This window comes from Seriola aureovittata, chromosome 9 (genome assembly GCF_021018895.1).
Source record: "Seriola aureovittata isolate HTS-2021-v1 ecotype China chromosome 9, ASM2101889v1, whole genome shotgun sequence".
Classification (NCBI taxonomy): Eukaryota; Metazoa; Chordata; class Actinopteri; order Carangiformes; family Carangidae; genus Seriola; species Seriola aureovittata.
In genome coordinates, this window is record NC_079372.1 from 12,342,501 (window position 1) to 12,357,595 (window position 15,095).

Below are 15,095 nucleotides of genomic sequence, written 5' to 3' on the forward strand. Positions count from 1 at the left end.
TATAATATTATGTTTTTTTAACGTTTTATGCCATACTATACTATGACATTTTTTGACATTTTTATGCCATACTATACTATGACGTTTTTTGACACCTTTATGGCATTACGTTTTTGGGCTTTTTTATGGCTTACTTTATGATGTCGTTTTATTCCCTGCCATACTATGATGTTTTTATGACTTTTTATGCCTTAATTTACTATGATGTTTTTTTGACATTTTTATGCCTTACTATATTATGACGTTTTTTGGCAATTTTATGCCTCACTATACTATGTTAGTTGATGCCTTACCATACTATGACCTTTTGATGACCTTTTATGCCCTAATATAATATAATGTTTTTTTGACATTTTTATGCCTTACTATACTATGACGTTTTTTTTGACATTTTTATGGCATTACGTTTTTTGGCTTTTTTTATGGCTTACTTTATTATGTCGTTTTATTCCTTACCATACTTTGACGTTTTTATGACTTTTATGCCTTAATTTACTATGATGTTTTTTTGACATTTTTATGGCATTACGTTTTTTGGCTTTTTTTATGGCTTACTATATTATGACGTTTTTTGGCAATTTTATGCCATACTATTAAGTTTTTTGGCAATTTTATGCCTTACTATACTATGTTAGTTGATGCCTTACCATACTATGACGTTTTTATGACCTTTTAATCCCTAATATAATTTTTTTTTTTTTTTGACATTTTTATGCCATACTATACTATGACGTTTTTTGACACCTTTATGGCATTACGTTTTTGGGCTTTTTTATGGCTTACTTTATGATGTCGTTTTATTCCCTGCCATATTATGATGTTTTTATGACTTTTATGCCTTAATATAGTATGACGTTTTTTTTGACATTTTTATACTATACTATTAAGTTTTTTGGCAATTTTATGCCTTACTATACTATGTTAGTTGATGCCTTACCATACTATGACCTTTTGATGACCTTTTATGCCCTAATATAATATAATGTTTTTTGACATTTTTATGCCATACTATACTATGACGTTTTTTGGCTTTTTTATGGCTTACTTTATTATGTCGTTTTATTCCTTACCATACTATGACGTTTTTATGACTTTTTATGCCTTAATTTACTATGATGTTTTTTTTGACGTTTTTACGCCATACTATACTATTAAGTTTTTTTTTTTTGCAATTTTATGCCTCACTATACTATGTTAGTTGATGTCTTACCATACTATGACCTTTTGATGACCTTTTATGCCCTAATATAATATAATGTTTTTTGACATTTTTATGCCATACTATACTATGACGTTTTTTGACACTTTTATGGCATTACGTTTTTTGGCTTTTTTATGGCTTACTTTATTATGTCGTTTTATTCCTTACCATACTATGACGTTTTTATGACTTTTATGCCTTAATTTACTATGATGTTTTTTTTGACGTTTTTACGCCATACTATACTATGACGTTTTTATGCCATACTATTAAGTTTTTTTTTTTTTTTGCAATTTTATGCCTCACTATACTATGTTAGTTGATGTCTTACCATACTATGACCTTTTGATGACCTTTTATGCCCTAATATAATATAATGTTTTTTGACATTTTTATGCCATACTATTAAGTTTTTTGGCAATTTTATGCCTTACTATACTATGTTAGTTGATGCCTTACCATACTATGACCTTTTATGCCCTAATATAATATGTTTTTTGACATTTTTATGCCATACTATACTATGACGTTTTTTGACACTTTTATGGCATTACGTTTTTTGGCTTTTTTTATGGCTTACTTTATGATGTTGTTTTATTCCTTACCATACTATGACGTTTTTATGACTTTTTATGCCTTAATTTACTATGATGTTTTTTTGACATTTTATGCCATAGTATAATAATATAATACTGATGAGCCCAGCTCATTTAAGAGCATAACCAAGAATGGAGGTCCACACAGTAACCATTTATTAAAAAAAAAAAAAAAAAAAAAAAAATATTTATTCAGGATAACTCAATTTAACCTAACCAAACTTGAAAACGTGTAGTCAGTAATGTAGTGTAGGTATTGGGTGCTATGAAAATCAAAGCCAACTTAAACTACATTTACAAAAACTGAGGCCTTAACACAATATACAACACAATATAAAACAACATAAAATCGCATTGGGAGCCTTCCAGAGAGGCCATCTTGAATATCCCAGTTTATCCCCATTCAGGTGAAGTCAGTCAGGTAATCAGGAAGTACCTGGGGAAAAAAAACACAGGGAACGGGCCAAAACAAAATAGGATCATATTGCTCAGGGCTGTCACAATACTGTGACATTTTATAACATTTTTTAATTTACTATTGTATAACTTTTTTTGGCTTCTTTTTGCCTCACTACACTGTCGTTTTTTATTCCCTACCATACTATGATATTTTTATGACCTTTTAATCCCTAATATAATTTTTTTTTTTTTTTTTTTTTTTTTTTTTTAAAACATTTTATGCCATAGCTGCCATGGCTTACTTTATGATGTAGTTTTATTCCCTGCCATACTATGACGTTTTTATGACTTTTATGCCTTACTATACTATGGCGTTTTTTCACTTTTTATGCCTTACTATACTATGACGTTATTATGCTTTCCTATACCATGAAGTGTTTTCACTTTTTATGATATAGTATACGATTTTTTTAGTTTTTTTTTTTTTTTTTTCATTTTTAGGCCTTACTATACTATGAAGTTATTTCACTTTTTATGCCATAGTATACTATGGCATTTTTTCACTTTTTATGCCATAGTATACTATGTCGTTTTTTTTCACTATTTATGCCATAGTATACTAGAATAACATAATTACAGGATTGTTTTTCTGTCGGATATAAATAGGAACAATATCATATGTCAATATATTATTCCAATTTATATCTAACGGGCTTCATATGCAATTTTTACATACACATTTTGCTTCATATGTTCCTCTATTTCTAAATTATAAATTCAACACATGTACATGTTACATTTGCTTATGGGCATTCCTGAATGTAAATTCAGATCTTGTATGTTAATAAATTGACAGCAGTAAAAAGCCAATCTCTTTGGTAGGGATGTAACAACCCCACCACCCCTCTAATACAATGTTGTGACCAAACCTATGCCCTTGCCCTTAATCCATTTCAACATCTTTTCCATTATGCCCATAAAGTTGTGAAAATGAATATTGAGTTGTTCAGCATGAAGTCATATGTATATGTCAATTTGGATCTCACTGAAATATGAAAGTCATTTTCTGGAATTGTGTCGGGTGTCCAGACCCCAACCTACCTTTTTGTAGCACATTTTTCTCCAAGCAGGACTGAGTTTCAGATGTTCCCAGACCAACCCCAGCAGGGTTTTGCTCTGTACTGTAACATATATATTTCAATATTTCACTGTGCTGTCTGACAGTTTGTTCAGTGTATTTACAAATTTTCAGAGGTGAGTGTTGGGTACTTTCCACTACTGTTGATGACATACTAAATACATTTTTGTGCTGAACTTTTAGAACATTTTAGTATTGAGTATTTAACAGCTGTAGTTACTAGTTCCATTTACATACATAGATTTAACTAACCAACAGTATATAAAATACTTAAAATTTGCTTCAGCTAAACCAGTTCACATATATAGCACACAACACTAACAGACAGAAGACATTACAGAAGACACAAAATGATGAATAAATTAAGTCTACCTGAGCCATCATTAGTTTGTAGTTTTGTCCTTCAGTACAGCCTATGTAACCTTCTTATTTTAGGCTACTGTTTTAAAATTGTAACTGATAGAGGCACAAAGGTTTTTTTTTTTTTTTTTTTTACATTTAATATATTAAAAAAAAAAAAAAAAAAAAAAAATTTATACTGATTCACTTTGCCCTGCCAAGCTCTGCACCGTCTGCCTGATGGGAACAGCTCATACTGAGAACAGAATATGGGATTGATTAAAGAGGATTCTCTGTACTTGTTTACACACTGGTCAAAAGGATACATTTAGCTGATGACTTTTACTTAAGATTTTGAATGCAGGACTTTTACTCGCAATGCAGTATTTGTACATTGTTTTATTCCTAGTTGTACTTAAGTAAAAGATCTATTCATCCTCCTCCACTAGCCATCAGACAGTGCCCATTATTATCTCTGAGGAAAAAAGTCATGTTAGTAAGTGAGCCTATCTTCTCATCAGAGGGAGAGACCACCTGCTCCAGCCCTCCAGTGGCCAACTCTGTCAAGAGTGGTGAAGTTTCTGTGTACCGAGTGGGAGACAACGTGACCGTCACCTGCGGTCAGGGTTTCCGACTGGATGGAGCTCAGCAGGTCACCTGTGGCCCTGATGGCCAGTGGCACCCTCAGCTCCCTCAGTGTCTGCCTTCACCCGAGGATAAAAAGGAACAGCCGTCCACGGAACAGCCGTCCACCAAGGAACAGCCATCCACCAAGGAACAGCCATCCACCAAGGAACAGCCGTCTAACAAAGAACGTAAGTTTATTTCTACTGAATAGCCAATTGTGTAGCATCTCAGTTTAGATACACAAATGTCTTCTTGCCATCTCCTTTCACCTAACTGACACTTTCCTCTCCAGCAAGTGGATGTGGTGTCCCTCAAACCACCAGCAACTCCAAAGCCACCCTTGCTGACAAGTACATCACAAAGACATCTTTTGCTTCTGGTGAAAGAGTTTATTACACGTGTAATGTTGGCTACATTCGAGCTCGTGGCAGCAGATACCGCATGTGCAAGGATGGAGAGTGGACACGACTGTTCCTAAAATGTAGACGTAAGAACTTTTTCATATGCCTCTACAGTCGGACCTTTTGTGTTTTTTTTTTTGTTTTTTTTTATAAATTATTTTGTACATTACTGAACAGCTTATGAATTGTCATGTGCAGAACTGCAGTAATATTGTGTTCATCAGAGAAGACTCTGATTCTTTCTGAAGGATGATTTTACATCTTAAGCTTCTGTAAGTCTTCAATGCTACAGCATGCTTTTAGGTACTGCTTGTCTGCTGTTCTCCATGCAGCCACTGTTTTATCTTTTCATATTTCAGAAACATAGACTCCAGGTCTGTATTAGGGCTTCATCTATCATCATGATGCTCTGGCTTTTATCTCAAACTTACATCACTTTTGCATGATAATGCAGTGCAGACCTTTCGTATTCAATTTATTAAATGGCTGTGGTGACAACAGCTTTATTTTCACAAAATTAAGTCAATAGGTAATCCAATGATAATCATAAGTCAAGCAAGTTTCAAGTCTCAGACTTGCATATAATGGTGAATGAAAAGGAAACCAATGTGAAACTGAGGTATAAATAAAATCATTTAGTAACCCTGCCCCCCTTTTAATCACTGCATTTGCACTTTATAATCTCCAACGCAGTGGACATGAATATAAAAACTATTTTTCCAAGTGCATAATGTCCTGTCAAATTAAAATTGTCTTTTCCTCCTCAAGCAAAGCCATGTGGGTCTGCAGGAGAGATTCTAAATGGCCAGTTTATATATTCTGGTGTCGTGTTTGGACACACTGCTACAGCTGTCTGCGATGAGGGGTAGGATAATGCTGCTTTCATACAAACTGTATATTTAACTTTTACATTCTTCTTTACTCTCACTCAAACTGATGCCTTCTATACATCCTGTCATCAGGTACAGTCTTGTAGGACGGGCAACCAGAAACTGCATGCCTGGTGGCTGGGATGGACGTGTTCCTTTTTGTGAAGGTGCAGCCAACAAACAAAACATATCATTTTAAATTTCCTGATTCTCTTTAGCCATTTTAAAACTCTTGTATCTCTTCCAGTGATGGTGTGTGAAGAGCCTGAAGTGACAAATGCTGAGATGATAGGCATTCAAGAGACTTACGCATACAAGGCTGTACTTCACTATCACTGTCGTGTGGGAACCCTTATTGGACAAATGGATATTTCGTGTACCAAGGATGGGACATGGAGTGCACCTCCTCCCAAATGCCAAGGTCTTAGATATTAGTGATGCAGCAATCCTGACACATTTACTTCTTACTTTCTTGTCATGAACAGAATAAAAATGTATTTCCTTCTTCTCGTAGAAATGACCTGTCCACCTCCAAATGTGCCTAGCGCCTTCTGGATGAGAGCGTACAATGACCGCTATCGATATAGGGACACTATATCAATTGAATGTAAGCCAGGCTACACTATGATTGGCCCGAGCATCATTACCTGCGAGAATGATGGCCGATGGTCCCCTAGCCTCCCCAAATGTAGACGCACACGTAAGTAAACAACTCGTTGTACATGAAGCACTTGGTATACCTATGAATTTTACAACACTATAAAATTTTATCATGCCTATCTTTTTTCTTTTTAGCACGACAACACTGGAGGGGCTAATGAGCTACAACCTGCTTAAACCATTCAACAGCAGCCAGTGGATGATGATAAAGATGATCTCTTAAGCTAACATAATCTACCCTCTAAAAGAAATGCTGCTTTTTTTAAAAGCCACCTTTTCAATAATGCACTAATCATAATATATTATTTGCTGATGAAACTTGTATGAACTTATTATACAGACATTAAAATTTGTTTGAAATGAAGCTGAAGTACAGTATGTTTATTTCGGTAAGCGTTTTGGGCAGTAACAAGTACAAACTTGTTTCATTCACCTCTGTACATAGATTTTTTTTTTTTTTCTTTTTACAGTTGATAATGTTACTGTATGTGTATCATCTCTATAGACTAAACGGTGAGTGAACATTTCATGAACAAACAAGCTACAAGAAAATAAGAACACCAATTCCATTCATTTAAAAAGACAATACAAAATCCAGACATTTCTTTACATGAGCAATAACAATTCAAGTGCAAATATCATTATCAACTCTATGATACATCATAGCAAACTCTCGTTAAAAGGCAACAATAAAAAAAAATAAAATAAAATAAAATAAAATAAAAAAAACAAATTTATCAGGTTGCAGGAAAGAAGCTGTTTTCTGTTTTTTTTTTTTTTTTTTTTTTTTTTCTTCCGGGGTGGGGGTTGGGGAATGAGGGCATGTGGGCCGAGTGAGCACACTGGGATGCTGCGTGATGGCGTCTACATAGATATAATGTAAATAATCTGACTGTTTGCATTAAGTGAGATGTGTAGAGAGGAATTTTAATCTGACATGATTTCTTCATGGCATGGCCCAGCATTTCCCTCAACTTTGACTGTGGTCAAATTCCCTTTTGTGTCATCCTAAAGCTCAGGTACTGGCTGGTACATGATATGAACTGTACCATCCCACTTCTTAAAAAAAAAAAAAAATTATTTACATGAGTGGGGACAAAACATCCTTCCTGATATATAATCATTAGACAGAGTAAGCATCAACTTGATTTAATTTCTTTAGAGGGTTATCATTGTCACTTGCCCACTGACCATGTAGTCATCTGTACTGATTCAACTGCAGTGGTGGTGATAACGACTTTAAAGGAATAGTCCTGACATTTAGGGAAATTTGCTTATTCACTTTCTGGAGGTTACTGCACCTGGTCCAGTTATAGTTGTAAATCTCCCCCACAAACCACAACTTCTTGTTTTTTACCCTCTGACTTTTGTACCATTTTAAACAAACAAGACGATGTGTTTATCATTGAGCTTTAGAGGTGAGTTGGGCAGGTTTCATTAAGCTTTTTGACAGAGCCAGACTAGCTGTTTCCACTCTTTAGGCTAAGCTAAGATAACCAGCTGCTGGCTATAGCTTTATATTTATTGTACAGTCGAGAATGGTATCAATCTTCTCATCTAAGTCTGGACAAAGAAGTAAACAAGTGTTTTCCAAAATGTCAAACTATTCTACTATTAAACTATTTTACAGATCCTTACATGAAGAAAAGTTAGATTTTTACTAAACATAAATTATTTTACCCTGTTTTGGTCACTGTTTTGAAATCACTTTTTTTTTTTAATTCTTTTTTTTCTTTTTACACACCAAATACAAATTTATAACACATTTTAACAGACTTAATTTTTTTTTTTTTTTTTTTTTTTTTGGGATTGGAGTTACATGTTTAAACCTAACATCTTCTGCCCATAGTGACTGATAAATATTTCATACAATGAGTCTCAAAAAGACTGCAGCCCAAAACACATTTCACAACCTTTATGTGGGCGTAACCAAGATTAAGGTGTGTTATCTTCATTCATTGCACTTCATACTAAAAAGGTAGGATGATGGGTTCTAAATGTAGTGCACAAAATGCCTTGACCCGCCCCTTTTTGGGCGGTCTTTGGAAGAGCTGTCTTCATTGGGACAGAACAAAATGTTTGTGGGGTGTTTGGAGGGGGCACTGGGTGTCTTTGGATTTGAGATGGGTGGAACAAGGGCAGAAAGTGATTTTGGGGGGCCTGCGTTTAAAGAAAAAAAAAAAGAAAAAAAAATAGGATTAAAGAATTCAACCCTCGTCTAATTTATTTTCATTATTTACAAGATTGAAATAAAAACACAATAAAACTGGTAGTCCACAGACAGGCAATGTGAGATTATCAACTTACTGTGTGTGAGAACTAAAGTATTTCAGATTCTGAGCTTTCTTTTGTTTTAAACGTATAGACTATTAATGTGTAGAGTACATCAGAAAGACAGTGAGATTGAAGAATTAAAGTGACCTTTTTAAAAGAAGCAGCAAACATAATGTCCCTCAAAGACATTCTCTCTCTCTCACCGAGACATGTTCCACTAGACATCACATTCTCATTTCTGTGGCTCTTACAATGTTAGTTTGTTATTCATCTCCCAAATGTTCACTGTGTTCCTGGATTGACAAACCACCTTTTTGTATTTGCTTCAAGTTGGCTTCAAAAAGCAACAGAAATTATCTCCACGTTGGAAAATACCGGTACAGTCTAGACAGACGGACCAAAACACAGATTAACTGTTTTAACAGTAAAACTCTTGGAAATCGCTCTAAGAGCTCAAATATAGTAAGGCTATAAATGACCTGGAACGCAGCTGCGACATGAATTTAACAACTGCTCCTCCTCGAGGACAGCACACAGACACGGAAGATGGAACCAGGGTTACACAACACTTACACAACACTTACAGTCATACTTAATGGTTGGAGCTGGAGCTGGAACTCATTTACGCAAACACAATAACTATCAAGCTCAACTGCGCACACAAAACGCCACTCCTGTCTGAAATGGCCGTTTCTATTGTTTTGTGTTTTTTGTGTGGTTTCGTTGCACAACACAATAGAAACCAAACCCACTCATATACTCTATATCCCACTAAATGATTGAGCTCGGGACTGCAGACCTGTGTTGAATGGAAACTGACAAAAAAAAACCTAAAACACAAATAATGTTCAGTATTTTTCAGGTCTGCATAGTGTTTATTGTCAAAGCCTATGGAAAATAAGAGGGTAAACATGGTGGTATGTTTTGTGTTTTTTTTGTTTTTTTTTTAAGCCCTGTGGGAGTTGCGGGACATGGCCTGGAAGGTGGAGGGGGATGTCGGGGGCTCGCGATCCGGTGCATCAGCAACTGTGTGACCTTTTACTTGTATGGTCGCAGAAAAGCTGAGACTTTGCTGCTTATGAGACGTATGAAGGAGCGAGGCAGCATCTCGTTGGACTCCCGAGTGGTGTACTTAAAGTAGTTGTTAGGGTGAGCCAGCACATCAAAAAGAGTCTTAATCAGTTTTTTATCCTGTTGGGAAGAAAAAAAACATGTGTCAATAGAATCACATATTTTAGTTAACAATTGTCTGAATTACATTTGAAGCTATTACCCAATAAATTACACACCTACTATATGACGACAGTAACAAACCGTTTCAATATCAATGTGCCATCTGACTCATACAAATACTAATGTGTTAGTAACAGCTTTGTTAAGCCCAACAATACCTTCTCATCTACAGCTTATTGCTTAACTGAGTCACCTCCCTGCTGTAACAACAATAAGTAAAGACTGAACTAAACACAGTAAGAAGTAAGAGTGCCAACCTTGAGGATTTCTTGATGGTTTTCTGAGGCGTACAGTCTTCCGTCTCGCACTATGTCCTCTACGAGCTGTTCGTAGTCCTCTGAATTCATAAATGCACGAGACAACACAATTACTAGTCACCTAATGACCTGCTGAAAAACACGTCATGCATATCAACAGCAATATGGTGAAATAATATACTACACAGGTGTGGCCAAAACAAACAAATACAATGGAAACTCCCACTGACTCAGTTACCTGTCACCTAATGGGACGTTTCAGGAAAGGTAAGGTGCTTTCCAAATGTTGTAGTCGAGCTAAACTGATATTGGCTTGTTGTAGACATAGCGGTATCAATGTACATGTCTGCCGAGAAGTAACAAGAAACTGCAGTAATTCCAAAGATACTGTATGTTTGAGTTATTTCGAGACAGGGTCACTGTTACATAGATTGTGCTGACAGGTTGTTTTTTTCAACAGCAAAACATCTTTGTCACAATTCTGAATAAAAAAAGGAGCCATATCAAAAATAAATGGAAAAAAAAAGACCAATATGCTGATATTGCCTGTTTTAAACTCTCAAATATTAATATCAGCTTTATAACATACAGAACTTCAAACAAAATTCTCTTCTCCTCCACTGTGTTGGGGGTGGAGGCAGAAATCTGAATATAAGAATGAATATTTCAAATCCTGGGCAAATAAAACCAAAAGTATCTACATGACTGGCCTCTGTCGCACTCGAGGAAAGTGACATTTTCTGATTTTGTTTGTTTACTTTTTTTGTGGTCTGACCCTAAACAATGTAACTTTGCAGCCGCTGTGGCGTATCATAAATGATAATTACAGCATAATGACACATTGAATTTCAATGTATTTCCTGTTATCCGGAGTCAGTTGCTACATTTTTGGGTGTAAAACATGAATTCATGACCTTGGAAACTGTATTTTCAAAAACTCAGTGTCCACTTATTTACCTTTTCTGGAGCTTATAACCACATCTCACAGTTTTCCTCAGTAGATGCACAGAGTTTGCTTAAATGAGCTTCTTCCAGCGGTTTTAACTGCTCTGCAATGAGATGTGATTGAAAGCTCTGGAAAAAGCTTGTAAGTGGACCTTTAGTTAAGATATTTGAGTAAAAAGTACTTGAAATGAAGCCATTGAAATTTAGTGTGTGTCAAATGATAAGCTGCTATGTGATGTAAACAGCACAAGTGGAGTAAAATGAGTCAGTGATGTCAGCTGCACAGCAATATGTAAAGCTTGCTATCATTAACAATCATATGCTATTGGTTATACCTGACAAAGCAAGGCTGCAGTGGTAAAACCCCTGAGAGTGCTGAACTGAGAAAGGGTGTGTTTTTGCTTATGATTTCAACTGTTCAGGAAGATTGTGTTGTTGTTTGAAAATTACATAGTCACACTTTAAGGTGATTATAAACTGAGTCACAGAGTTTCTCAGTTTGCAAAATCTGATTTTATAAACACTGCAGTTCATAGTAAAAACTAGCTGGTGTAATAAATGAGCATGTCACATACCATCATAAGTAACGTAGGGGATCTGAAAGCCCCTGGCGCTGTTGGCCTCATTGGACTTGAAGTTGATCCAGAGACGTCTGGAGCGAGCTGTGAAGGCGATAGGCCGCTCGTACGTCTGACATGTCTCATAGGTGGTGATGGATGTGGCTGACCCTGGGAAGAACACAGAGAGGACAACAATGACTAAGCAGGTTTTTGGAACTGTTCTTTTTATGGTGCAATTACATATGTAAACAATAAATTCCACTAAAGCAAGAACAGGAAAGAAAGGCACTCACAGTTCTTCCTCATAACTAACACATCTCCACACTCATCCTCTGATGGCAGGAAAATCTCCGGCACCACAATTAGGATCTTGCGCTTGCTGGGTGGGTTGATGTTCCAAATACACTCCACATTAGCGGGGTAATTACCGGGATAGTTAGGTGACTCAATATAACCCATGAACTCGCCCATCTCTCCACCACATTGCCTATCTAGACATACACAAACAAAACTAATTAGATTCCCGCTCATGTTTAAAAAATCTGACACAACAGAAAAGTCACTTTCAGACTCACTCTTGCACTGAGAGACGCTTGTGGCGCCATCAAAATCAGTGGTGGTGTTCCCAGGGCAGGAAATACAGTAGTTCTGTCTAAACTCAGTCTGATAGGTCCCCACGGGGCAGCGGATGCACCGGTGTACTGTAGTGTTGTAGTAATGACCTGGAGAACACTGAACTACAGGATGAAATCAAAGAAACATGTTAGTAGTGGGCAAGACTTTACAGATTATTCAAGTATATTTTCCTGCCTGTACAAAAAGAGTAAAAGCTGACCTTTGACTTCACAGTCATGGAAGGAGCTGGCACCCTCCCGCTTGGTGCTCAGTCCTCCCCCACAGGGGAAGCACAGGGTCCGTCCCAAATCTGGCTGGTAGGTGCCCTGAGAGCATGGCTGACAAGGTTTGAACCCATCGCTGGAGAAGGACCCTGTTGGACACTGGCCTGGATTTGATTTGAAGAACAAAGAGAGCGGCTTTACTAAAGACAGCAGCTCTCCACTGGACCAGAAATACATACATATACATACATATTTAATATTGTCTCTGGGACTTTAAATTAGGCTACCTGCGCATGAGGAGATGTTTCGTGCCCCGACCGGCCCGTGGCCATCACTGCCAGGGCAGAGGTCACAGGCCAGCTGCCCCTCCTTCTCCTGGAAAGTGCCTGGGGGACACTGGACACAGCGCTCCTGCTCACCATGGTAGTAAGACCCTGGCAAGCATCTGACTGAGAGAATATCCACAATGGCTCCAGTCAGAGATGACACACATTACTTAAGTTAAAAAAAAAATACATGCAAACCTTGAACTCTGTTTAGATTTTTTAGTTTTCTGGTTGATACAGCACAGGTGACCCAGTAAACTTGGATGTACTGTACACTCAGTGGCCACTTTACTAGATAAACCTGTACAACATCTTCATGAAGATCGAAATGTTCAGTCTTTGTTGGAAACGTGTAAAACCAGTTATATGTTTATTATTGAGGTAATAATTAAAGGTGGTGTTGTACTTGACTAGATTTCATTGAGAAGTGTTTAAAATGTGCAACGGACTATGACCTCACTGCCAAAACAGACTGTATAATTGAATAAATACCTCTAAGACAATGTCCATAAAAGCTAAACGTGTTTGGCATAAAACTAGATTTATTTATTTAACTAGTCTTTTAATAAAGTGGACACTGACTGTACACTTCAAATGACCCTGTATTGCAGATTATAACAGTGTGTGGTTTAATATAAGGTTAGATTCTCAGTCTGCCATTGCTGTATAATTCTCAAATCCAATATATTTGCACATCAGAAAAAAAAACAGCTCATCTGACTCTCCTGGTCCCGCTCTCTGCTCTTACCACATCGGCCACTTTCCCTCTCCCAGCCTGGCCCGCAGTTCTCCTGACTGGGAGCAGCCTGGGGAAGTTTTTGTGCCACCTCGTATTCCAAACCAGCGACTCGGATCAGGAAGCGCTCCTGGTTGATGGACTTCTTCAGAGCCTTGATGTAGGTCTTAACCTGCTTCTCCATGCGCTGTCTCAGGCAGCTCAGATTGCAACTGCCTGGTTATGGGTAAATAAATAAAAACAATAATTAGAAAATAATTATGGCCTTGACTGAGATTGGAATCCGTTGCACAATGAAACAATCACTAGGTCGACACAGGTAGTAATTGTTTGGAAATTTTTTTGATAAAACGACTGACCTGTAGTGTCTCCAGGTTTGACCTCAGCTTCCAGCTCCAAAGTAATGCGGGTTACCTCTTTGTTAGAAGGGTTGCGAGCACGTCGCCCTTTAGCTTTCTTGGAGGAGTCACATTTGAGGTTGACAAATGTTACAAGGCAGTTGCTGCAGGGCTGCCCCCCTCCTGTAGACACATGATATTACATAGTCTGAGGCAATAATGTGTAAGATAAATCTGTGTATAGGTGAAAAAAATAAGAAATGTTCTTTAAAGTTTGAGAGTTAGTCTATAATTTCTTGGAGGGTATGGCTCAAGGGTGACTGACAGATCATTAGTTGCCATATTAGGGCTGCAACTAATGATTGTTTTCATTATTGATTCATCTGATTATTTTGATCACTAATAAACTAATTGTCTTGTCTATAAAATGTCAGGAAATTTGTGAAAAATGCTCATTAATAATTAGTTACCTACAGTATCTGCATCACAAAGAGCAAATCCTAACAATTGAGCAGCTGCATGAACGTTAGAAACAGTTAATCCACTATCAGAAAAGCTGTCATCACTAAACTTATTAATCAACTGTTTCAGCTCTCAATCATATATCCCTTTCAATTTGCATAAAAAAGATCATATGTATTCCACAGCACACACAGATAGCGCAGATAGCAACTGACCTGGTCCTAGTGTCCGTCCCCTGTCCTCCGTCCTGCCTGTCAGTTTAGGGTGCAGGTGACATTTGGCGTTTTTAATCTTGAACGAAGCCGTCTGCTTCACTGGAGGGGCCAAAGTCTCTACAGACAAACACAGCAATAGTGGGTAGGGGCACACTGACACATCGCAACAGCAATAACAGCAGATACAAACTGCGAGTTCTGTAGTCATTGCATCACTGAAAAGTGTTTTTTAAGAATCTGGAGGGCAGCGAACCTATGCAGCTCTGACTGCTGCTGGAGTTGAGCCTGGAAGGAGACTTTCCTCTGAGGATGGGGATGCCACAACTGACCGAGTAGCTGTTGTCAGACTCTGCAAAAAGGTCAAACACAAACCCAATAAGTTTGTAAAATGTTTCTCCCTCTCAGTTTAAGGGACTATCGTGTTGTATTTTATGACTACACTCTTATTGGGAGGGACATACCTGCCAGATAGTGAGCTTTAGAGGCACAGGTAAGAGAGCAGCTCTCTTTCTTCCCCGTCTTGCTACAGGTCAGAGTGGCTTTTGGTGCGACCAGTCCCAGAGGACATTTCACAAGCTCTGAGAGAAAAAAAAAAAAAAGCACTGAATCACACAGTGTTGTCAAAGAAAGCTGACAGAGAGGCAGAGACAGACACTGGTAAGAGGAGACTTATGTGCTTT

General features: G+C 37.3%; 2 protein-coding genes across 3 annotated transcripts in view; one reads left to right on the top strand and one right to left on the bottom strand.

Annotated features, from left to right (window-relative positions):
• The window catches only part of LOC130175220 (sushi, von Willebrand factor type A, EGF and pentraxin domain-containing protein 1-like), a 28,583-nt gene extending 21,989 nt beyond the window's left edge, over positions 1–6,594 (top strand). Inside the window, exons 5-11 of the mRNA XM_056385575.1 lie at positions 4,195–4,488; positions 4,593–4,787; positions 5,470–5,566; positions 5,664–5,737; positions 5,818–5,991; positions 6,085–6,270; positions 6,366–6,594. Of these exons, the coding sequence (XP_056241550.1) occupies positions 4,195–4,488; positions 4,593–4,787; positions 5,470–5,566; positions 5,664–5,737; positions 5,818–5,991; positions 6,085–6,270; positions 6,366–6,388 (1,043 nt within the window). The 3' untranslated portion in view covers positions 6,389–6,594. The remainder of the gene's footprint in view (positions 1–4,194; positions 4,489–4,592; positions 4,788–5,469; positions 5,567–5,663; positions 5,738–5,817; positions 5,992–6,084; positions 6,271–6,365) is intronic.
• Positions 6,591–15,095, bottom strand: part of scube3 (signal peptide, CUB domain, EGF-like 3) — a 71,048-nt gene continuing 62,543 nt past the window's right edge. For both annotated transcript variants that reach the window (XM_056385572.1, XM_056385571.1), the window contains 12 exons: positions 14,877–14,993; positions 14,669–14,764; positions 14,416–14,532; positions 13,760–13,921; positions 13,413–13,616; positions 12,626–12,787; positions 12,335–12,502; positions 12,075–12,236; positions 11,793–11,990; positions 11,515–11,667; positions 9,995–10,074; positions 6,591–9,695 (listed from right to left, as the gene is read on the bottom strand). In XM_056385572.1, coding sequence (XP_056241547.1) covers positions 9,543–9,695; positions 9,995–10,074; positions 11,515–11,667; positions 11,793–11,990; positions 12,075–12,236; positions 12,335–12,502; positions 12,626–12,787; positions 13,413–13,616; positions 13,760–13,921; positions 14,416–14,532; positions 14,669–14,764; positions 14,877–14,993 — 1,772 coding nt within the window. In that variant the 3' untranslated portion in view covers positions 6,591–9,542. The remainder of the gene's footprint in view (positions 9,696–9,994; positions 10,075–11,514; positions 11,668–11,792; positions 11,991–12,074; positions 12,237–12,334; positions 12,503–12,625; positions 12,788–13,412; positions 13,617–13,759; positions 13,922–14,415; positions 14,533–14,668; positions 14,765–14,876; positions 14,994–15,095) is intronic.